The sequence below is a fragment of the Pleurodeles waltl genome, chromosome 11 (genome assembly GCF_031143425.1).
Source record: "Pleurodeles waltl isolate 20211129_DDA chromosome 11, aPleWal1.hap1.20221129, whole genome shotgun sequence".
NCBI lineage: Eukaryota > Metazoa > Chordata > Amphibia > Caudata > Salamandridae > Pleurodeles > Pleurodeles waltl.
Genome location: NC_090450.1, coordinates 361,685,711 through 361,709,548, shown reverse-complemented (window position 1 = coordinate 361,709,548; position 23,838 = coordinate 361,685,711). Strand labels below are relative to the sequence as shown.

Below are 23,838 nucleotides of genomic sequence, written 5' to 3'. Positions count from 1 at the left end.
CGTGGGAGGTAACTATTATGGTAAGTAAAGATAAGAAACGTGTGGGCTCTAAGCCCCTTTTAAAAAATGTTTTCCTTTAGAAGAGATTTCACAAGCACAGTGCAAGCGCTGTGCTTTTGAAACCTAAAAAGCCTCTAAAAGGAACTGTCTCAATAGACTTTAACATGTATTAACCTTTACTAGTAGCTAGCAAACAGACCTCTGCCTGAAACAATCTTTCTAAACCTTATGCAGTCTTAAACTGGCAAATACATGTTTATATACGTCTGCAAGGTATCTGTGTTTGGATTTTGATAGCCAAGGAGACACCTAAGTGAGCAAACAACATTAAGACGTGGTTATGTAATAAAACGTGTACCTCTACTCCTTATGTAGACAATATTAATAGGTAATTTGCTTGTCACACTGTTTTTGTAGTTGGTTTCTTTCACAGAATGACACACAACCTTCCCTAAACTCTGGACACTTATAGTGACTTGAAAGGGAGGAGAGGATGTTAAAGAAGCCTGAAGAATGTTGACAAGGGTTAGTTATTGTTACATTTTTAGAGACTGTTTGAATTCCGCTGCAAGATGTCCGAATAATAAAATAGTGTGCATGCTTAAAGCTGTTAACCCACTTCTACCGATGAGTAACTTCTTACTGGACCTTCTGAACTTTTCAAAAAAAGCTATGCCATCTAAATTGACATTCACCTATTGGATGACGAATTTGATTTTAAAATCCCCAGGCGTTGACTGGAAAACGCCTATATTCTGAAGAAAGTACTGTCACGCCCGCCACAGAGCTTGACAGATGTACATATTTAGGCTGATGCCTTGCAAAACACTCCTCGTCAATGACAGCTGAAAAAAGACAAGCTAACAAATTCCAAAGTTAATGTCCAGATGATGGTACACTAAGACCACTTTTATTTCCAACCCTTGTCCCTCAATTAAAATTGTACTTATGATGTTAATGCTAAAAGGAGATTCCCTGGGCTGGATGGATACTTACTATCAATGATGTCGCCTAGTCCCTGAGCACCAAGAAGATCTTTAAGACGGGCCACTTCATCCTTCAGCTCCCTGACCAGACGGTTGTTGGGGTCTTCATTGATTACTGCATTGCATCTGATTTGTTTGGCACGATCAGCGTATCTGTGAAACATTGAAAGAAGAATGCAGGTGTGTGAAGCATTTCAATACCAAGAACAAAGCCAGATTTATCAAGGTTTTGAGCTGCCCTTGCACCATGCAAGTGGGCGGAAGGGCCATACAAAACCAAAGTCAGACTTACAAAGTCAGGCAAGGCCACTGTGCAGAAATCCAGAGTAATACAAGGCAGCACAAACATCTGCCTTGAAATATTCTGCAGCAGGGAGGGATTCCATGTGTACAGCATGGGTGGATCCACTCGTGGATTTTGGCACAATCCTGGATTCACCATTAGTAGTAGACCTGGCAATGCATCAAGGAGAATATTGTTTTATTTCTCCTGTGCATCACATTTAGAAAGAGGAAAATGCCCGTCAAGTTTATTTTTGTCAGGAAGATGTCCCTTCCTGAACAAAAATAATCCTGCCTACAATGCCGGCACATACACAATGCATGCACCATGACCCAAGGTGTTGGCGCTTGGAAGCCAAAAGTGCGCCACCACTCGGAAAGGACAGGAATGTGCCATATAATGGTAAATACCGCACCTTCCTGTTCTTTCCCTTTCACACAGTGTAGCACAGCAAGGTGGCATTCTGCTTTGCGCTGCCCAAAATAATGATAATTCTGTATGCTAATCACAGCAGATCCAGTCTTGTGGGGAAACTACAGAGCCCCAGGAGGCGGGCTCAGGCCCACCGGTGCTGACTCACACTTATAAGCGCTTTAATTCTCCCGCACCGTTGGACCCTAACAGTAGAAGATCCATTCTTGTGGGGAAACTACAGGTCCCAGCAGGCCCAGGGCCCCAGGAGGCAGTCCCAGGCCCACTGGCACACCGGCACTGACTCGCGCACATAAGCACTTTCATTCTGCCGCAGCGCGGGCAGCGCCTGGGCAAAGCCTGGGCCAAGGGTGGGCCCATCCACGTCCAACGGAGCCCGAAAGAGGCTGGGCTAGGCCAGACCCCTAACATTTTTTTTTTTTGAAGCAGATTCTTTTGTGGTCCCACTGTGCTGTTGCATTTATAACTGGGACTGTATTATTGACCTATTCGATCATCAAGTGCCCACCCTTATACTGAATATCTTATACTGATGGGTAAAAGGAAGACGGCGCGGGGCTGGGGTGGTGCATAAGAAAAAATACAAGAAGCAGAAGCATGCAGCAAATAATTGTGTAAGGGAAAAGATTGATAATCTCCTGGTTGAATGTTAGGAAATATTATCCTCTCCCCCTAATAATGTCCCAGAAGGCACCCAGAGTTCACACTCTCCAGCTAGCTTGGGTGCGTATCACAGGAAAATTCCAGATATGTTTAAAAAATGTGAGACACAGGAATCAGCTCCCATAGGGCAGAGGGGAGGGACGGGACATGCTACCACCTACATCTCAGCATTGGCAAATGAGCCATCACATTTAGAAACTGGTGTCCTTCATCGTAACAATCGCTTTAGCCCTTTAAATGATCTTTTAGATCCACATGATGATCCTGACATAGGTACCATGGCAGGTGTGGTACTAGATGCAAACCTAAACCCTATTATGTGTGAAGCCCAGTACACTTCTCACATACAAGAACTAAAGTGTGAGGTGGCTGAGCTTAAATCTATGGTAAATATATTAACATCTATGTTTAAACAGTTATTGCCAAAAGATGTGATGACCATCTTTGATCGTGTCCATAGTTCCATGCACAGTTCTTTAGGCCTCTTGGCTCAGCCTCCTAAATTGCCTCTGTTTACTTGCAATAAGAATCATACTTGTGTTACCTGTCCTGCCGCCGTCAGCTCAGCTCCTTTTGATGGTCACTATGCAGTCAGCGGGAGGACTGGGAACTCTAGACAGGTTCCCACATGTAATGGTCTAGGCTTGGTGAAGGAATCAATAGCCTGCTATTGATTATCCAAATCTTTGGATGACAATGTCCCAATTGTGTTGTACACCCCACTGCTGATTGGTCCTAATCTACCAACACTGTCTTGATGGTCAATGTGCCCAAATTACATCCAGCGGCCTCTAGGGAAGGGGGAGAATCTGTCAGAAATAAGGCGATTCATTGGATCCATCATGTGAGAGGTTGTTACTCTGTGATACGTGAGGATATAATTGAGGCAGTTAGAAGGCCTGATCCTGATACACACTATGATATGATTAAGTTAACATTTAGGGACAAGAGTATAGTATACAATTTGGAGACCCTAGATGCTAGGACAAGTCCCCCTAGGCATTCTTGCATTCTAGTTTAAATAGACTATGCTTTTCTCGTATCGCTGGGTTCGGCTTACCCCCAATTTGGGGTGCAGTTCATCTGAGTTAAATGTGAACAATTGACTTGTTGTACTGCCTAGGTCCCCTTTAGACCTACCATCTCGGGCTCCCCCTTCATATGATTTAATTGGCTCTGGTATTGGTGTTTTCCACCCTACCCCTGACTTTGTGTCTATCTACTCCTCTTCTCCTGATAGATTTCATCAGTCAACTCAGGATCATCTAGTCATTTGTGTTAACATTACATCTATGGCCAGGGCAGCTTCTCAAAGTATTGGGGTGCGATATGCTTCCTGGAATGTGCCAGGTTTAAGATCTGTTGTCTCCCTTCCAGCCTTTGTTTCTTTCATTGAAGACCATGACCTCTGTCTTTTTCAGGAAACTTGGGCAGTTGATCCATTATTCTGTTCTGGCTATTTCAACTTTTACACTCCAGCACTTTCTAGTAATAGGGGCAGACCATCCGGCGTCCTAATCACATGGGTCAGAACATCGTTAAACTGCTGTATATCTCAGCTATCCATTGACTCCCTGGACATATTAGGCATCTGGTTACTGTTTGGGGCAAACATGGGTGGGATAATTCTTCAGATCTGTGCAAAGGGGTTAGGGGAGGTGTGGCTTCTGATACCCTCCATGTTTTGGAGACATTCCTAAGGCAATGTTCCCGACACTTCAAAATCATTGTTTCAGGTGACTTTAATGTCGCTTTCGAACATCTTGACTGGGATGATCTTGGGTTTACTTGTGAGGAGGATAGAGCATGGTCTGTCCTTTCCTTGGTCATTCCACCCATTAAAGGGTGGTAGCAAGTTGCCGTTCAGCTAAAAACCTTGACTATTTGGGCTTAGAGCACTCAATGGCAGGACAAAATCTGACACAAAGGGTTATCATAATTATAATAAGGTTAACCACACAAGTAGACTTGACTATTGTTTAGTTAATATAAGATTGTGGCCTTTAGTTATTGATATGATAGTTATTGAGAGAACTGAGAGTGATCATAATCTGCTCTTGGTTCAAATGTTTGCCCTGTGTTATCAAATGTCTACGATCAATATCCCCACTACATTAGCTTTAGGTACAAGTATGTCTAAAGATAATTGCCACATAAAGCGGAGTAAGGTATCAGCTTGGCCGGACATTATACGCTCTGAGAATGCTGCTTTGAGGACTTCAATGGTGCATTTAGGGGAGGGCCTTGCAATTACTGGCGAGCAAATAATTAGATCTCATGCCCAACGTTTTGAGAGTATTGCGGCTCACTTCATAGCAGGTATTGACTCTGGTGGTGGAAGGACTACAGGGAAACATCATTAGTTCAGCAAGGAATGCCAAACTTCAAATAAACTCTTGATCCAGGCCATCAAATCCAAGTATGCAGTTTCTATCCGTATCGCTAGGAAGTCTCATAAGTCTGATATTTGGAATGCCAAATGTGAGCAAGATAATAAATGGTGGGCAGCACTAAATCATGCTTCGCGTGACAAGAACTGCACCAAATTCTGGTCTTTGGCTGCCCGTGGCCCTGATAATAGTGTATTGGATGTTACAACGAACATTTCTGCAACTGAATGGGTAGACCGCTTTAGTTGAATGTATTGGGATGATCATCTCAGTATACTATGTGAATCTGATAAGGTCTCGAGTACAACTACTGAACAAACTCCGAGCCCTTTACTGCTAAAATTGTTTATTCTTTTGGACATATTGCACTCTCTAGGTACATTAAAGTGCGGCAGGGCGAAGGGTCCAGATGGCGTTCCAGCAGATTTGCTCCTAATGATTATTGAAATCTGATTGAGATACATTACTTTCATATCCAATGAAATAGCGGCGGGGGCACCTATTTCTGAGTCGTGGAAGGGTGCTGTTGTAGTTCCTATTTTCAAAAAGGGTGATAGAGCCCTACCCTGCAACTATAGACCAATTAGCCTACTGGAGTGTGTGCAGAAATTTTCCTGCCACTGCCTTCTGGGGAAGATTCATGACTGGATGTCAGAGCGTAATAACCTTAGCCCTTTGCAAGCTGGCTTTCGCAAGAAAACTTCCACTATTGATCAGGCCTTTAGGTTTTTGCTTCTATAATGGAAAACGTTTTTTATTGGTAAGGGGAATCTGTATGTTGCCTTTGTTGATTTGAAATCCGTGTTTGACTCAGTGCCTCCCAAAAAGATGTGGGAAGTTTTTTCAGGGATGGAAATCCCCGCCCACATTCTTTCTTTGCTAGTACTGTTCCATGAGGGCAACTATGCACTTGTTAGGTGAGGTAATTTGGGACAGCTTACTGATGAAATTCCAGTGTCAAGGGGAGTATGCCAAGGGTGTGTCCTTGCTCTAACTCTATTCTCTTTATATACACAGTTTCTTTTTTACTCAATGTGGAGCCAGATGCGCCATTTTTAGGTACAAGTAAAGTTCCGGTCTTGCTAATTGCAGATGACACCCTTTTGATATCTAAGACCCCGAGTGGTCTACGGAAATTCCTTACATGTTTTGAGGAATTCTGTTCCTCTCAGAGATTGGAAATCAACACCTCCAAAACCAAAATTATGGTGCTCAATCCCCATAGATCTTTTAAATGGAAGTTTTGGAGGTACTCCACTTGAGAAAGTGAAATTGTTGAGCTATCTTTGCCTAATGCTATCGGAGAACATGTCTTGGAAGTCACACATTGCTATGCAGGTGTTGAAGCAAAAGCAAATTATGGGGGTTTTTATTCAGGATTTTGGCCTTTCTTATACTCAACTGATTCATCCAGTACTCCAGATCTATTAAGCTGAGGCTGTGAGCTCTGCTCTTTGTGGTGCAGAATTATGGGGCCATAACAAAGCCCAAGAAATATCAACTGTTGAGAAAACCTTCCTAAGAAAGCTCATCTCTCTTCCTTTGAGCACTCCATTGCTCCCTTTTTTCAAGGACCTGGGCATTAAGAGCATAGGTTATAAGGCCCACTTACGCCCTCTTTTGTACTGGAGGTGGCTCTGGACTACATCAGAGCTTCCCCCTACACTATAGGCCTGCAGGCCATAATGGAAGCTAATCGCTCCCTTGACATTCCTTGGCTCAGATACATTAAACAGTCACTATACATGCTTGGGCTTGCATTCTCCAGGTATTGCTCCCTTTCCATCGAAAATTGACCTTAAAAAACAGTACTGGAGGATGGTAGACTCTGAAAAGGTAGGGGCAGCATTTCACAATTATCACATGATTTTATTGATCAGAAAGATATGTGTAATATCAGGTTTTTTTGGGATGCAATTCTGGTTCCCAAAGACACAAAGTTGTACTTCCAGTTGCGTGTAGGAACCTTACCATTAAGATCATTTACCAGTCATTGTTCATCTGAGGGAAAATCTGCCTCATGTTTTATTTGTTTGCCCTGCTTATACAACCCGTCACAGGAAATGGCTTGCTCCGGCCTGTAGGTTGTTGGGAGTTCATAGGTCTGTGGTTGCTCTTCAAATCCTTAGATCAGATATTAATTTGGCATTAGTTACTGCCGTTGCCAAGTTTCTTGGAGCGATGTGGATTCTTAAAGCAAAAAATGTATGTACACTAACATGACATTTGTATAAATAATTATGTACTAAAGAATGCTTACAAGAAGTATTCAGGTTTTCTACTCTTTTTATAAAATGTTTTTAATGACTTTATTCTTATATATATTTATTTATTTTTTGTATTTGCTATGCACTTTTATTGCCCGTGTGGCCGAAATAAAGTCTTTGAGGATAATGATAATTCTGGCCCAAAATCTAAACCGATAGATGCATGCATAACAATTGGACTAAATCTGTCAGCATCAAACATGGACTTTGGAACTAGGAGATAGAGACATACACAGAACAAAAGCAGAATTTAGATTTGATTAGGTCATAGGCTTGGCGTAAGAATTAGAAAGAAAGCCTCACCGTTCACTTTATATAATTTTGTTGAAACCTGTAATTCTACACTTGAATAGGAACTTCCCATTTTTCTCTGCCAGGGAAGGGACGAATCTCCTAGCAGTGCCTGTTCATTATAGAAATTATATGCATTTGCAAAGGATCTCTTTTTCTTTCCGGATGTATATATGGGGAATTGTAATTGTTCCTATTGGAAATGTGGTGTGCTTTCATTAATCCTGATTCTGCAGCACAGCTGATTAATTACTATATTAAACTAATTGTTACGGATCTCAAAAGCTTTCTCGCATGAAGGCATGCTTAAATCCATTTATGTAATTGCATTGAGAACTGTATGCAAATGGATAAGTGGAAATATTAGCACTATATATCAATATTCGTGAAGTGCAAATGTTTAGGGTCAAGGAAATAGGAATCAACACGTGCATTTTTCAATGAATACAAATATTTAAAGGTAAGGCATAAAACAAAATATGCTAGTAGCACGTTTTAGCAGTGAATCCTCAGGAGGAAGAGACACGATGATTATTTTGTACTACGTAGAGTAAGTAAGAAAGTTTTGTATCATCCTCTTGAGCTATATAACTTCAATCATTACCAGAAGAATCAGAGGTTTTATGGTCACAATACAGGGGACGTCAAAATGTTGCCAAATAGAGAAAAAAAAACACCCTTATGTCTAACCAGATACATTCCGTCAGCCCACTATGCGCAAGGTGAGCCCACCTTAGGTAACGTCCCATTTTGTTCACATGAAAGGGAACCTTTCTAGATTGCCAGTCACGCCTGTAATTAAGTGGGGATGCAGCCTGCAACAATAATGCTCAGTTGTTGAAATAAATGTCAGTGTAATTTATACTTGAACAAAAATGTCATGCAATGTGTACTGATCATGAACACACTCGCAAGAAAATGAGAGATGGGGTAAATCGCACAACACGAATTATGACCAGGTACTTTTTGAGACAGTCCAATATAGAGAGCCTTTAAAATACCTCAGTGTTTAAACAAGTAGATTATGTAGTCAAGATATAGCTTTAATGTCAACTACATGCCATGCATTTGCCCACTAAGCTTCAATATGACTTTCGATAAGCCAGAGTTTTTGTATGTTGATTCATTATTGGCTTACTGTTCACTAAACTGTTACCAGTAAAGAATGCTGGAGGTGGATGAGTGGTGGTTCTGGACATAGAGGAAAAGGTAAGACGTCTAGGATGGAAATGCCTTTTTAAACAGCTAGGTTTTCTGAACTCGGCGTGTTTGCGAATGCTTATTGGTAGGTCGTGAAATGCGAACCATAGGGATGGGACCGTGGTTGAAAATAGTCTGCCTTTCATTGGAGCTTTCCTGACTCTGAGCAGTGTAACATCTGATGGAACATTGCAATATCCTAGTAGGGATATTGTTTACATAATATTTTTAAGATCTGTTGGTTCTTGTTGATACTCTTGTTAACCAGCGGTAGAAATTTCAACAGGGGGTCTTTCCAGTAGGTGCCTTCGTGTTTTGTAAATAACTTATTGTATTATTTGGCTAGTGAATATGACATGAGGTTCAAAAGTAAGATGATTATTGTTGATGATGCCAGGCCCTGCACTTTTTATGGGACAAATACATTCACAATTAGGGTTTGTTTGTCATAATATGCATGTTTAAATCAAAGTTTTGTATTTTGTGAAAAGCAACATTCTTTTGTGATCACTTTGAGGTTCAGGTATAATTGAGAACCCTTTGATTAGGTGTACCTTCCATTCGAGAGGCTACCATGATCTTACAAAAAAGGTTCATGAATATGTTGTCATAGTTGGCCCCTTGCTCGAGGCAAGACTGCTGGTTTTGGGATGACAGCACTTTTGTTTGGAAGCAACTAAGTCAATCATACATGTCGCAACTATCGACCCAACCCTCCCAGCTTGCAAGCAGTACCTCTCCAAAAACCCAAACAGTAAAAGGTGATTTCTGGCAGCCTTTATGCATGGACTCAAGAGTGCGACATCTCAGGGGAGTCGTGGCTGAACGGAGATTACTCTTTTCTCACATGAGCAACAAGTCTCAGTCACACACAGGCAATGAAGGAGATGCAGTGAAGTTTTCAATAGGTTCTATTAAGAATACTGCGATCTACTGTAAATTGTATGGGCTGCAAAGATTAGGACAATGAACAATGCAAGAAACAGAATTTTAAAAACGAGAGTCGTGAATACAAAGACCCCCACCACCTTGCAATAACATGAGATGTGAAATATCCCTAAAACCCTAGCATGATGAACCTAATCCCTAACCTAAAGAGAGCTAGGTGTGTTGAACCTAATCTGCCAGTACCATGCCCATGAGAAGAGCACCCCAACCCTTGTTATCTTGGAATGAGGTCTCTAGAGCAGACTCCGTGAGCACCCAAAGGCTGGGTCTCCATCAAGGCGATTTGTGGCACAGACAGCATTGATGACATCCGGTAGGAATCCCTCCGATAACCTTGTATGCATGAGATGTATTTATACAGATCTTGTGGGACCCCTGAAGCAGGTATGTTCCCAAATAATAGATAAGAAGGCATGCGTGGGGCGGCAATTATATAAACAATTCCTTCGAGAGTACGGTATGTTCCTGTCACACGTAAGTGGGAAAGGGACATGATGTGAATACCTACGTAATAACTTGTCTTTGACGCTGATAGTGACGCCTTCACAGAGTGGAATTGATAACGTGAAATCAAAACATCTTCCTAACTATAAACATAGCAGCCATTTGGAAGAAATAATTAAATAAATAAGCCAAAACAGAGCACACTAATTAGGTTAAAGGTAACTAGGTGATGGGAGGCACAGGCCTGCAAGCCGGAAGGCTAAGCTAAACTCCTGATTACCATTAAAATTAAATAGGATCCACTACAATGTTAGACACGTTTTCTAGTGGTGGCGGATATTGCATACTTGAACATTACATATAGTAGGGAGGAAACTAGGAAACTATTTTGTTGGAAAGTGGATTTTTGGTAAGGGCAGGCAAGTACCTCCGCTTTGTAATAGGCCACTAACCTCCACTAGGTCCAGTTAGGGCTCAATAAATTAATCCCAGCTCAACCCTTGGTAGCTTGGCAATGAACAGTTAGGCTCAACTTAGGAGACAGGTGTGTAAAGCATTTAAAAATCACAGAACAGTAAATAAGTAAAACACAAAACACAGTACAAATCTGACTCCAATTAATATAAATAGATTATATTGTTATCTTTAAAATGACACCAAAACAATTCAAATCGGATAAGCGGAACCAGAGATATGAATTTTTAGAGAATAAATGTTTTTTAGGCGCAGCGAAACTAAAAGTGTTAATCTGGACATTTGGTTGCACTCGACAGGGGCAAAGTCAAAATAAATTTGAGGCCAACCGCAATGGAGCACTGCTTGGTTACAGTAAGTGGGAGACCTTGATCAAAAGTTTACCTTCGGATTTAGGTGGTAATTGCGTCTTCAGCGGTCTTTTTCCAAGACCACCGAAGCCACTGCTGCCAACAGACTGCCAGTGCTGGCGGTCCGAAGATCGCCATATTTTGACTTAGGAATGATTTCCACCCGCTTATGGGTGGAAATACAACCCTGTCAGCCAGGCCAATGGAGGAAGAGAGGCGGGTCCACCACCGCCATGCCAACAAGGCTTTGCCCACTGTATTACGATATGTTATACAGCATGGCGGAGTCCTGTTGGCGGTGTGGTGCTGGTGGTGAAAAACGCCAGGACCCTTCCCCTCCCGGACGACCACCTCGACAGAAAAGGTAAGTTGATCATCTGAAAGGAGGGGGGATGTTGGATGCATGGGTATGTATATGTGCGTGCATGTGGGCCAATGGGGGTGCATGTGTGCGTGTATGTGTACGGAAGGGGGTGTCTGGGTGTGTGCGGATGGGGCTGTCTGGGTGCGTGCATGTGTGCAGATGGGGTGTCAGTTCGTGTATGTCTGCGGATGGGGGTGTCTGGATGCGTGAATGGATGTTGTCTGAGTGTGTGCATGAATGTGGAGGGGGAGTGCGTGTGCATGAATGTGGAGAGGGGGAGTGCATGTGCATGAATGTGGAGAAGGGGAGAGCGTGAATGGATGTGGTGGGGAAAGTGCATGAATGGATGTGGTGGAGGTGTGCATGATTGCAGAGGGGGTGCCCATGGGTGAGTCCTAGTGGGGGCGCGGGGGTGGTTGGGTGCGTAGGGTTTTGCATGAGCGTGGAAGTGGGGGGAGGGTGTTTCCATGTGCGTGGAAGTGGGGATGAGGGTGTCTGAATGTGCATGGAATTGGGAGGGAGAGTACGTGCATGTGTGTGGGAGGGTGCTGGTGACAGGAATGGAGATTCCTGTTGCCGGGTGGGTTACTGCCAGAGATTCTGTTGTGGTGCGACCACCACGGAAAGACTGACTGTCTGCCAGGTCATGATACCGCCGGTGGTCTCACAGCTGCAGCCGGGCTGGTGGTAGTGGTGGTGATGTGGCTGTGTTTGGGTCGGTTTACCGTCCCAGTCGTTATATGGCAGTATTCACTGGCGGCCTGAAGGCAGCCCAACCGCCACCATGGTGACCACCAGAAGCACAATGACCTCCTTAGTCTTTTTATTGAAGATTTTCTTCACTGGGACGAAGTCCCAATTCGGATCTGACCCCCCTGGAGCCCACTTTGGATACGCATCACAGGTGACCTTGGTGAAGAAATCTACCTTTGGACTTAGACAATATTTCATGACCAAAATCTTCGTCTGGGCCAAACTTGAAATTGGATGTGACCTCACTGGAGCACTCCTCAGGTACGCTGCGCATGAAGCCTCAGTCAACTTTTCTGGAGCTTTTTCTCCCTGACATCGGACGACTCTCCACAGCAAGCCGATTTCGAGTCAACATCACTGGATTGCATTTCCAGGAGCCCCCAGTGAACTCTTGGAAGTCTGGGGCTCTGGAGATTTTCAGCGGGATGAACCAGCAAGTCAGGCTTGGTTGTGGTTGACGTAAGCTGGCTAGACTCATGATGTCGGGCTGGTCCCTTTATGGAGCTTTTTTCCAAAAGTTTTCCCATCTTCTCCAAACTCCTGGATCTTCTTCCAGAAGGTCTTTGATGGTCCTTTAGGAGTTCACAACTCACCCCAATGTTCCAGAAGCTCTTAGATGCTCCTTGAGGTTAGGACTCCAACTCCCAGAATGCACCTGGTTCAAACCTAAAAAGTATCACAGGGCCTGATGCAGGAGTTTCTGGTCCGCTATTTTCTACCTGTAGCTTACAGGGAGACCCTTCTTGATGCAGATGAAGGAAGGCAAAGTCAATTTAGTGATGAAGCCCTAGTGTGCAGCTGGTGCAGTTCTTCAGAGTGCAGTATCCAGGGGCAGGTCAGGGGTCCAGCAGGGCAGTCCTTCTTTTCTTGTTCCTTGTAGGGATCTGAGGTCTGGGTGCAGAAATGCCAGATGTATCCTGGCTTCTGGGGAGGAAAGCGGGGGGGGGCAACTATCCAATCACAGGCAGGCCACCAGCCTCTTGGATGACCACTTCGTGGGAAGTGCAGCAAAAATAAATCCCAGGGAGCACCATTCTTTAAAAATCCAAAATGGCAGAATCTGTATTTTGGAGGTTAGGCTGATTCCACCCACTGGTGAGGTTACAATTCCTTAACACACCTCTTTCCTACACTCTCCTAATCTAATTAAGGGGGCACCTGGTTGTCTAAGGTTGCAGGAAATGGAGGAGATCCTGAGCTACTCCAAATATCCTTCACTCCTTTGAAGACCAGTTTGGCTGCAATCCCCCCATCCTTTTTAACCCTCTGTTGAGACAGATCTCCTTCCCCAGGCACTTCCTTTGTCTTCAGTCCAGGCCACTTCACACCTCATCAAGGCAGCCTGAGGCTGGTTAACCAGAGAAAGGCACCACAGAGCTGAAGTTAGCAACTTTCAGGTAGAGTTCTAAAACTATTTTCCTGAACTAGTTATGTTAAATACAACAATACCAAGGTGTTGGATTGATTATAACAATCAGTTGAATACCAAACTTGAAATATTTAGCTCCTTTTGGGACTTTATTAATTTAAAATAAAGCCTTCCCATTTTGCTTACAGAGCCTATTCACTACAATGAGGGAAAAACGAATCAGGCTACTTTTCCTCACCAGGGCTTATAAAACATCTGCAATTAGGTCCCTGCTTATAGTTACACTACACCCAACCCTGGGGGCACATAGGACACACCTTAGCGGTGGCTTATATGTAAAGATAAGGTAGTTTAAGACTTTGGAAGTACTTTTAACTCTAAAGTAGAATTTGCACGTAACATTAATTTAAAAGCAGCCAGCAAGGTAGGCCTGCCTTTAAAATGACATTGGGCACCTCAGCACTGAACCTATGGGTGCATTACCTATGCTGGAGTTCCTAAACCTACATGCCCTACCTTATACTATGGACCTATAGATAGGTTGGCATAGCCAGTTATAATTAGCCTAATTTGCCTAATCATTTTAATCAGAGCACAGGCCCTGGGACTTATTAGCATTGCCAGGGTACCATCAGAGTCAGGAAAACACCAGCACAAAGTGGAAAATGGGGGCAAAAAGTTAGGGGGCGTCTGCAATCAGCCCAGTTTTCTTACACAATTGTAGACAAACTCTATAACAGTGATATATCATTTTTCCTGTTTTCAACCTGGATATGCTACTAATGAACCTGAAGTGGTGGTAATCCTTAAGAAGTTTTATTGCCCCATAAGTTGACTTGGTCAACGTAAATAAAATATTAAATAACATTCTAGAATTAATTGTAAATTATATTAGGCTTCACAATAAAGACTGACAAGTATTATAATGAAAAACATGAATGTTTATTGAAAAATTAAAGGTATTACAGGAAGCATATTTGGAGATTATGGATTTCAACACAACCTTGTTTATTTGTTATTGTAGTAAATGGCACAATAGGTGCTGACGTCTAGTGGCATTTAACTTAAATACTCTGGGAGCACAGACACTTTACTACTAGTTAGCAGGGTTTCACTACACAGAGTTCCACAACTGACAAAAGCAGATAGGGAAAAATCTGGAGGTACGCCATGCAAATGATTGTAATTTCCTACAATGTGTATGAGAAGTTGATCTCCCATTCAGACATAATATAACTTCGCATATAGGTATTTTACTGTCAATAAAACTGAATTAAGAAAGCAAATAATCAAGATACAGTGAAAACAGAGATAATGTCTGTAAATCATTACATTCAATAATCTACAGGAAAAATCATAGCTCATCCAGGATGAGGAAGGGAATGAAGATAAAAATATTGTGCACATAATTTTAAACAGTTGGATCTGAATAGTGCAGATGGTGGAGGGAATCATAGCAGTGTCTTTGTTGGGGGGGTAGGTAAAGTCATGTTGCTGCTCAGGCCTATATCAGAAGCAGGTCATGTTTTAATTTGTGCCTAGAGCTGGCAAACTTGTTATTAAACCTTACATTTTTGATTTTTGGAGAGTGTTCCAAACATTTGGTACTCCCACTTTTAATGGCAGGTTCCATTTTTCAGACTGTGACAGAGTGCAAGGATGTAATAAGTTAGGTAGATGGAAGAGATCTGAAAGGTAGTATTTTCTTATGGATTACTTTCAGGATAAGAGAAAACTCTGTGTTGAATCTGGTAATCCATGCCCAACCAACACAGTTGAGTGACATCACAGTTTTTCTCAATCTATGAATGATGAAAATGGCTCTGTTTTGTGTTTGTGATCGATTCAGGATACTATTTTTGTGGAGACTTGAATGTGCTGCTTACAAATGACAATCTTGACATTACTACTGCTTCCTTATAGCCATCATGTTTTTTTAATTTTCTAGTGTCCCACATTTCAGGTTACATCTGTTAATCATTTACATATGAATGACAGATATACAATGAATATTTGTTTAAAGTTACTTTTCCTTGCAATGTGATAATCAAGTCTGCCCAAAAATATTGACACAGCCTTGTTAACAAAGGTAAACATACTCTTTAGTTAGTACTAAATTTGCGGCAGTGGAGACTTTGCAGTCGAGGTAGAGAACTCCATACATTAAAATATAAGAAACTATCCTATTTGCATTTATAACAGTAACAATTCATTCTAGGATAGTATTTATATTTAAAAAAATACAACTTTAAAATGCATCCATTGTTTCCTAGTGTGCCTTTCTAATGTAAAAGAGGGGTTGGAGTTCGACTAATTATCCCTGTGATATTTTATATACCTGACTGTTACCTGAAATGCATCCTACTCAAGAGCTGCTCAGTGAGTTGTGGGGTGGTTGAAGCCAAATGGCTTTCTGTCTCAGGTTGGCACATTGACAAGGTCTTTCCTGGCAGTAAGTCTAGAAAACCAATTTCAAGAGCTGTGTTCAATGCATCAGTCTGTATCCATAATTTATAATAATATTCGACTGTTAGCAAAGGACACATTTTTTTATAGGACGTAGAACCTGAAACTGAATGATTTTATAGTAGCTAGCATCTGGGAGTTGAATGATAAATGAGAGCTGAAAAGAACCCTCAAACTTCATGCCACCTCTATCTGGATAGGTGGTTGCCCTAGGCTGTTTGTAGAACTAATCTTTAATACTGTTTGGACTGAAAAATAGTTTCAAATCAGTTTTTAAATTATACCTGAAATATAAATCTGTTCTGCTGTCCCAGCCATCATTTCAAAACTAATATGGCAGGGACCATACGTTTTATGATTCAGGCTACCAGACTGTGCAAGGAATCCTTGCAATATGCCTTTCATTTGGAATTCAGTTTTATATTTTACACTTCAACCTTTTCATAGTCTTGATATGCTTCATCTACCGTAGCCAGGGCCTAAATATACTGCATCCACTACATTGTAAGGTAAGTATGTATTTTCTATTCTTAAATCTTCCCAAACTTACCTTGGAAGTTAACTATAAGTGGAATTAAGAACTGTAACTATACGGTTCCTCTACAATGTAAAGGTAGGGCGACAGAGTGGTTGCAATAATATTACCATGCTATTTAGTGCATACAATATAGTGATCTCCAACAGTGTGTTGTGGTTTCTACTTGTGGAAGATATGTGAAATATGCAGAGTAACGCTTTCTAATACATAGCAGTCCTAACATTTTTATTCAAGGAGCCCTGATAGGGGGTTGGATAATGTCCAGCGCACAACAAATAGCCTTCATAGTTTTTTTTAATTTGAGAATAGCTGTAAAAAAAAGTGTCACCTTGGCAATCGCCTGGCACAAGTTGTCTATAGAATCATGTTTTCAAAGGATCTTAAAGACCTTATTTCAAAATGGCCTCACCGTAAAGTGCTGAGGGTCTCATCATAGTTGATATCAGCAGGACTGAGAGCTGCCACCATGGCCGTCCTTGAATTACCACCTGTTGAAAAGAAAAGAGAACACGTGATCATGTGACCTGTTGCCCTTCATACGTCCTCCCTTATCTTTGCCTGATAATTCTTTTTTAAGTCATACTTTCTGAACTTCTGAAAGTAATGTCTTAATATTTTCCATATTTGTACAAACAAGTTCTCTCTTGATAAAAAATAAAAGAGGCAGCAGGTAATGAGTGAGGTCATGACCGGGGCACGTAAATGGAAATTATTTCAACATCTACTTGAATAGTTAAAGAAAACCTAAGTTGATAGACGTTGACCTCCAAGATGGACGGCACTATTATTTCAGGACTGCTAACACTTTGGATACAGAAACTTTATACACTGTGAAATTCTACCACTCATTACAGACAAGGTATATTAATATAACAATGAAAGCAATAGAGAACATACCTAGGGGACAAAAACAGTAGATGAAGATCCGGCACCTTGCTGGCATCATGAAGTCACAGAGAAAAATCTGTTTGGTTCACTCCAAACTGACAAAACCAAACTGTTAAAAGTTGGTCTTGGTGAAAGCAAGGCCCATATTAATGGATTTTGATGCAAAACTGCGCTAATGCAGATTTGCATCAAAATCCATAGCACCATTCCATTGTGCCATTCCATTGCGCCAGCCAGGCGCCATATTTATGGAATGGCGCATAGTGGCGCAAAGGACAGGCTAGCATGTAAAGAAAGACGATAGCTGGGGGGATGGCGGAAGAGAAAATGGCATTAGTGGGTCAGAAATGACGATAGGCTGGTTAGCGGCAATAAATATGCCGCTAACCAGCCTAGCGTCATTTTCTGATGTATTACCACCCAAAATTGACTCCTGTCTTAGTAAAGACAGAAATCATGCCCATCACCCCAATGGCCAGTCCCGGGGACCAGTGTTCCCTTGGCAAGGCCATAATACCCAGTGCCAGTCAGGCGGCCCCATGTAGGGTGCCCCCAGTGGCACCGAAAAAAATTATACTTACCTATACTTGCCCAGGATGGGGTCCCCCAGCCTATGGTGTCCCTCTGGTGCGGGTGTTCCTGAGGCTTGGGGTGGGCATGGTGTTTAGCCATGGAAATGGGTCCACAGATCCCCTAATGCCTGGTCACACCCAGGAGTTAAATAATGGAGCTAATCAGGCTTAGCGCCAATGTTTGGGTCCGCCTACTCCATGCTCGTCGTTTTTGCGCGGGAGTGCAAATAAGGAGGAAGGGGGTTAGTGTGATATTGTGGACAGGAACACATACCTTGCATCAAGTTTGCACAAGGTAGTTTGCCGCATCCACAATATGACACTAAGGCCTGAATTTATACTTTTTGGTGCAAAACTGCAAGAACACAGTTTTGCGCCAAAAAGTATAGTGGCGGCTTGCGTCATTTTACAACACCAGATGGGTGCCGTATTATTGAATGGCGCAAATCGGTGCTAAACTTGGGCTAGCGTCTCAAAAAAAGACGCTAGCAGGGTGGGGGTGGCGGTAGGGAAGAAGGGGGTTGTGCGTCAAAAAATGACGCTAGCCTCCTTAGATGCAAAAAAAAAAAATGCTTCTAATCAGACTAGTGCCATTTCCTGGCACACAACCACCAAAAACATGACTTCTGTCTTAGGAAAGACAGGAGTCATGCCCACCACCCCAATTGCCAGAAAATTGTCTAACGTCAAAATATAAACATGGAGTTAAGTTTCTGTTGTATTTGCATAAAAGAAATGGTGCCAATTCGGCGCAAAAGGAGTATACATATGGGCCTAACTCCTATATTTTGTTGCTAGACTGGGTTTAGCATCAAAATATAAATATGGAGTTGTTTGCCCTGTTTTAGCGTAAAAATGAATGACACTAAAACAGCACAAACCAAGTATAAATATGCCCCCAAGTTTGTTGATGAACAGCCAAACTAATGGCAAAAAATAGAGCATACTAGATGTGTACTACAATTAATACGGAAATTAAAGTTTACATACAATATAAGTAATAACACTTGCTAAATAGAGGAAAATAGTTCTAAATCAAAAGTTTAGAGTTGGCTTAATCTTGTTTCTGTGTAACTTTAAGGATAAAATAGCAAAGAAAGAGGAGGAAGAGTGAAAGGGTGAGGAAGAGGGACCAAGAGATGAAGCAGAAGAGAAAGGAGAGGGTGTTCATAGAATCTATCCACTGTCATTCACATTTTGCCTTTTCTCTTTATTGAGCGGATTAGCTAGCAACTCACTTCAGTGATCAGCTATAGTGTTGTGTAATATTTTAACTTTTTCTTTTTCTTTCGACTATGTGTTCTAGGTACTTGCCCCTGTCTTCGTTATAGAAATCTGTTACACTGATTATAATAATAATAATAACAACAACAACCGCCTGTGTCCTATCAATGAACAGATGAAATCTGACCATAGATGATCGAATTTGAAACCCGAAATAGACCAGCTCACTCAAGGCCTAACTTGTAGCCAACAATCTGAAAAAGGGTAGGTAATGGAAGTTTAAACTGGCATAGACTGGCACTACAACCGTAAGGAGGGAAATGTTCACGTTTTCAAAGAAGCACAGAAAGGTAACTTGCACACAGTTATTACCTTTCTATTCTTGGCATTTCAATGTCAGTGTCAAAATGTGATTTTATCTTATGCACTGTTACACTCATTGCACACAGAGCTCTAATATGTTTGACAAAATCTAGGGGCATATTTAAGAACCCCTAGTGCCACCGGAGCAGCACTTTTTGTGACGCTACGGTGGCGCTAAGCACTGCTCCATATTTACAAGTTGATGTAACACCACTTTTTTGTGGTGTTACGCTTCGTTGTAAATATGGGACCCTCTGAAGCGGTTTTCTGCGTCAGAGGGGCGTGTAATGGGTGATGCAGTGGGTGTTCCACCGCAACACCCATTACTTTTGACGCTGCCTCGGATTTACGAGTTGTAGTAAAACTGAGGCAGCGCCAAAAACTAACGCCACCCCGGGGGGTGTTAACATGGCAAAACGAGGAGGAATGGTTTCCTTCCTTCTCGTTTTTTGCTTTGCTTTGCAGAATGCAGCACACATAGAAGAAGGAAAATGCCATGGACTATTGTTTACGTGCAGGAAGGGACATCTTTCTGCACATAAACAATCTATCCCCTCAACACAGACTCCCTTGCACTATGGTGCAAGGATGCCTGTGTTGGCGCTGAGCAGCTTAATTCAGCGCCAGCACAGGATTAAACGCAGGGGTGTGCCAGATTCCTCTAAATATGGAGCACCCCTGCATTTCTCAAGTGGCGTAGCGCCGCACTGCTATTTTTGGTGCAGCACCGTGCTGCGCCACTTTTACCTAAATCTGGGCCATAATATGTACAGAAAGAGAAGTGGAGAGTAGTCACTTCTAATAAATCCCCAAATGTCACGGCTGAATCTGTGAACTCTTCTTTGAAAAGTTATGCTTGAGAAATTTGCTTTCAAACTCATTACCCATTCCGCTAGTGCGAAACTAACACTACACAAAATATATAACCTAACCAGAAAACTATGGGAAGATTTAATCAGATAAACACAGCAAGGAATTATAGTCCCTTAAGATGGTGGAGGGACCAAAGCAATGCTTGGACATTATCATGGTGAAAAAAGGACGGAGTCCATCTAGTAAAAGTAAGGCTTATGCAATTACTATTTGGAGCAATGCAAACAAGATGGAAAAACGAATTAGAAGGATCCTGAAATGATATCTGTTTATGTGGTCAGAGCAAAAGAGAAAATATAATGTAAAATTTCGGTGGTAAATGACCTATAATGCATGAATAATGGATAATCAATATCTCTGTATTGTTTGTTACATTACTGCAGCGAAGGGCACAATTTCAATTTTCCATAACAACACACTTATCAGAAATGCCAATCTGCGCTGCCTTTCTGTGCTCCCAGTTTGATTCTTCTGACTACCTAGGCTGATCCATCTCTTGACCAGAGCCCTGTTATCACATCACTGACTTGAGGCAGCACTATCCCTCCAATTACCAGCTGGTGGTTACAGGCTTTGATGCTAGAAGACCCACTGTTTCGCTCCTTGCTGATCTCCCACATTCACAAGTAATTTGACACGGTAGTGAGCTCAACAAGATTGAGACTCACTCAATGGAGAGCCTTTAAAGGGGTGATCTCTGGCTATTGTGTTTGAGAGGCAATTACAGTCTGTGGGATCCTCGAGACTGACCTGTAATGTACCCAAGAAACCTCCACTTGTCTGGAACAGTGAGCTGTCCTTGACCCCTCAATCCATGTGGGCCCTCTCTGATGGCTGATCCCTCGACTGCTTATGCAGCATGCACACACTATGAGGGTGACTGGCAGACTACTAACTTGACTGACGTCCATGGACATGGCCTCCATTGTGACACCACCCAACTAGGTTAGATGCTTGACAACCTTTCAGCAGAGTCTGGCCTCCGTGTGTGCTGGGAGAAGTCCTGTGCTTCACCGTTTGCCCCTGCAGTCCACTCACCCAACCTCTGGCTTGACAGGAACTCCCTCCACTGGGAGGATACATCATTCTGCTGTTTGAGGTGTTGGACTTTTCACTACAATCTGAACTGCTGGATGGCCATCTGAAGAGTGCGGTTACCACCCTGATCTCCCAGGAGGTGGTCTGAAAGGCATTGCTTTTTGTTCCAATCAGGCAGATTGCCCTTTCCAAATGATCATCCTCCCTCCCTTTTTATATGTGTGCCAGCTTGTCAGCCACACTCCCCCGGAATGTTTTGTGGCTTTGGACTCGCTGTTTGTTGAGCTCTTCTAGCGCATGGTTATCACACGGTGTTGTTTGCCAAGTTGTGCCACTCACAGACTGGCATCAGTTGGGGGCAACATACTTTGAACTCTATTTCTTGTTAGAACAGCTTCAACGGCACAGTCATTGGTTAACGGTCCTCTCCCTAGAAGAGACATGTGTGGATTGACCACACTCCATCTGCACAACTTCAACACGATTCTGGCCCCTGGCCCTTAACAACTTCATCCCCTATCCCTTCTACTCTTGGTAGTGCCATGGTCTTATGCATAGGCTTTTCGCCACACCAGGGGACCCCCCTATCGTGTGCCCCTGCCATTCCTCTTTGTGGTTTCCCCAACCACCGTGGACCCCTTAGCTGAGGCTCCATGATGCACTGCCGCCACTCAAATCTAGAATCCGTTGGGGACCTGTTTGAGAAAGGCTGCTTTTTCATATTTGAAGACCTCACGGATCAGTTTACACTATAGAAAGGGCAATAAATGAACATATGGTTGAATACAGTGCATCTTTCACAGTCTTTGGTCCATTGAGAAACTGAGCTTGAGGTGCACTTCCTGGTACAAGCCATCTATACAATGGTTGCAGAGTATAGATACTCTATATGGTTTTATAAAGCCCTGCTACACTTCTCTTCCTGCTCTCTTAAGAAGAAATGGGAAGAGGATACTGTCAGGGCCTTCCGCAACTCAGAGGGTAAGCAGGTGTTGGCCTTTCCACATACTGTATTTTAGGAGGCAAAATTCAAACTGATCTAATACAATATCCTTCATCAAACATATCTCTCCCCTTTGGCAATCAACAAATACTTCCCGCAATCAACAAATACTTCCCACTTCAGCAGACTTCCAGCATATGCTGAGGTCATTTACCACTCTGGTACTGTATTGGGCCAAGATCATAGCACTGGTTTTGTCCCTTAAGACAAATCTAACCACCCAAAGTGGGTGATAATAGAACTTGGGATCTACAAGAGCTCCAAAACTGACAAAGTAGCATCCTATTTTGCTAATTTGGCTCTCTTCCTGGTGAAGCGCATGCTCAACCCTCCGTTGGAAAGCTGCTTCCACCCCCGCTGTCATGGCCTGGGGCACAGCCCTCTTCAAATGGGCCAAAACAGAGAGTAAGGCCCTGCACAAGAAGAAATCCAGAAGACTTCATAAGTATCTCATAAACTATGAGTGGAATGCAGTCTTGGAAGAGGCAACAACAACTGTTATGGAGTATGCATTCCTGTGAGAAAACAGGGCTGATTGCAGAGGCCCCATAACTTTTTGCCCCCATTTTCCTCTTTTTGCTGGTGTTTTCCCGACTTTGATGGTGCCCTGGGTACTGCTAACCAGTCCCAGGGCCTGTGCTCTGTGTAAAATCAATATGCAAATTAGGCTAATTATAATTGGCTAAGTTAACCTACCTATAAGTCCCTAGTATATGGTAGGGCATGTAGGTTTAGGGACCACAGCATAGGTGGTGCACACCTAGGTGCACTGCTGAGGTGCCCAGTGTCATTTTAAAGGCAGGCCTGCTTTGCTGGCTGCTTTTAAATTAAAGTTATATGCAAATTCGACTTTGGAATCAAAGGTACTTCCAAAGTCTTAAACTACCTTATTTTTACATATAAGTCACCCCTAAGGTGTGCCCTATGTGCCCCTAGGGCTGGGTGCCATGTAACTATAAACAGGGACTTTATAAAAATAGATTTATAAGCCCTGGTGAGGTAAAAACAGCCAAATTCGTTTTTCCCTCATTGAAGTAAATGGCCTTCATAGGCTAGAATGGGCAGACTTTATTTTAAATTTTAAAGTCTCCTTAAATGTTACATACCAAGAATTTGGTATCAAATTGATTGTTGTAATAAATCCCACAACTTCCAGTTGTGGGATTTAATATAACTTGTCCAGGTAAAAAGTTTAGACTTTACCTAAAAAGTTGCCAATTTCAGCTCTGCATTGTTTTTGCTGCTGTGCTCTGATTGGCCAGCCTGCAGCAGCTTCTGCCAGGCTGCCTTGATTAGGTGTGAAGTGGCCTGGCTTCACACAAAGGAATGTGCTTGGGGGAGAGAATCTCCCCTCAGCAGATGGTGAGGCAGGAAGGGGGAGGGCTGCCAAACTGGTCTTCAAAGGCAGAGAAGGACATTTGCAGCACCCAGCAACACCCCCACATCCTGCAACCCCAGACAATTAGGTGCCCCCTTGATTAGATTAGGAGAGGGCAGGAGAGGGGTGTGTTTATGATTTTTAGCCACACCAGTGGGTGGGCTCAGCCAGATGTAACCTCCAAAAATCAGATTCATCCATGTTCTGGAGGGGATCTGAGGCGTGGGTGCAGGTCTGCCAGTTTTATCCTTGCTCCTGGGTGAAAAGCAGGGGGGCCCTGG

General features: G+C 42.7%; 1 protein-coding gene across 3 annotated transcripts in view; it reads right to left on the bottom strand.

Moving 5' to 3' along the window:
• The window catches only part of KIF1A (kinesin family member 1A), a 3,950,406-nt gene that overhangs the window by 3,093,989 nt on the left and 832,579 nt on the right, over positions 1 to 23,838 (bottom strand). For all 3 annotated transcript variants that reach the window (XM_069213666.1, XM_069213667.1, XM_069213668.1), the window contains exons 13-14: positions 16,628 to 16,706; positions 997 to 1,139 (exon numbers count right to left, since the gene is read on the bottom strand). In XM_069213666.1, coding sequence (XP_069069767.1) covers positions 997 to 1,139; positions 16,628 to 16,706 — 222 coding nt within the window. The remainder of the gene's footprint in view (positions 1 to 996; positions 1,140 to 16,627; positions 16,707 to 23,838) is intronic.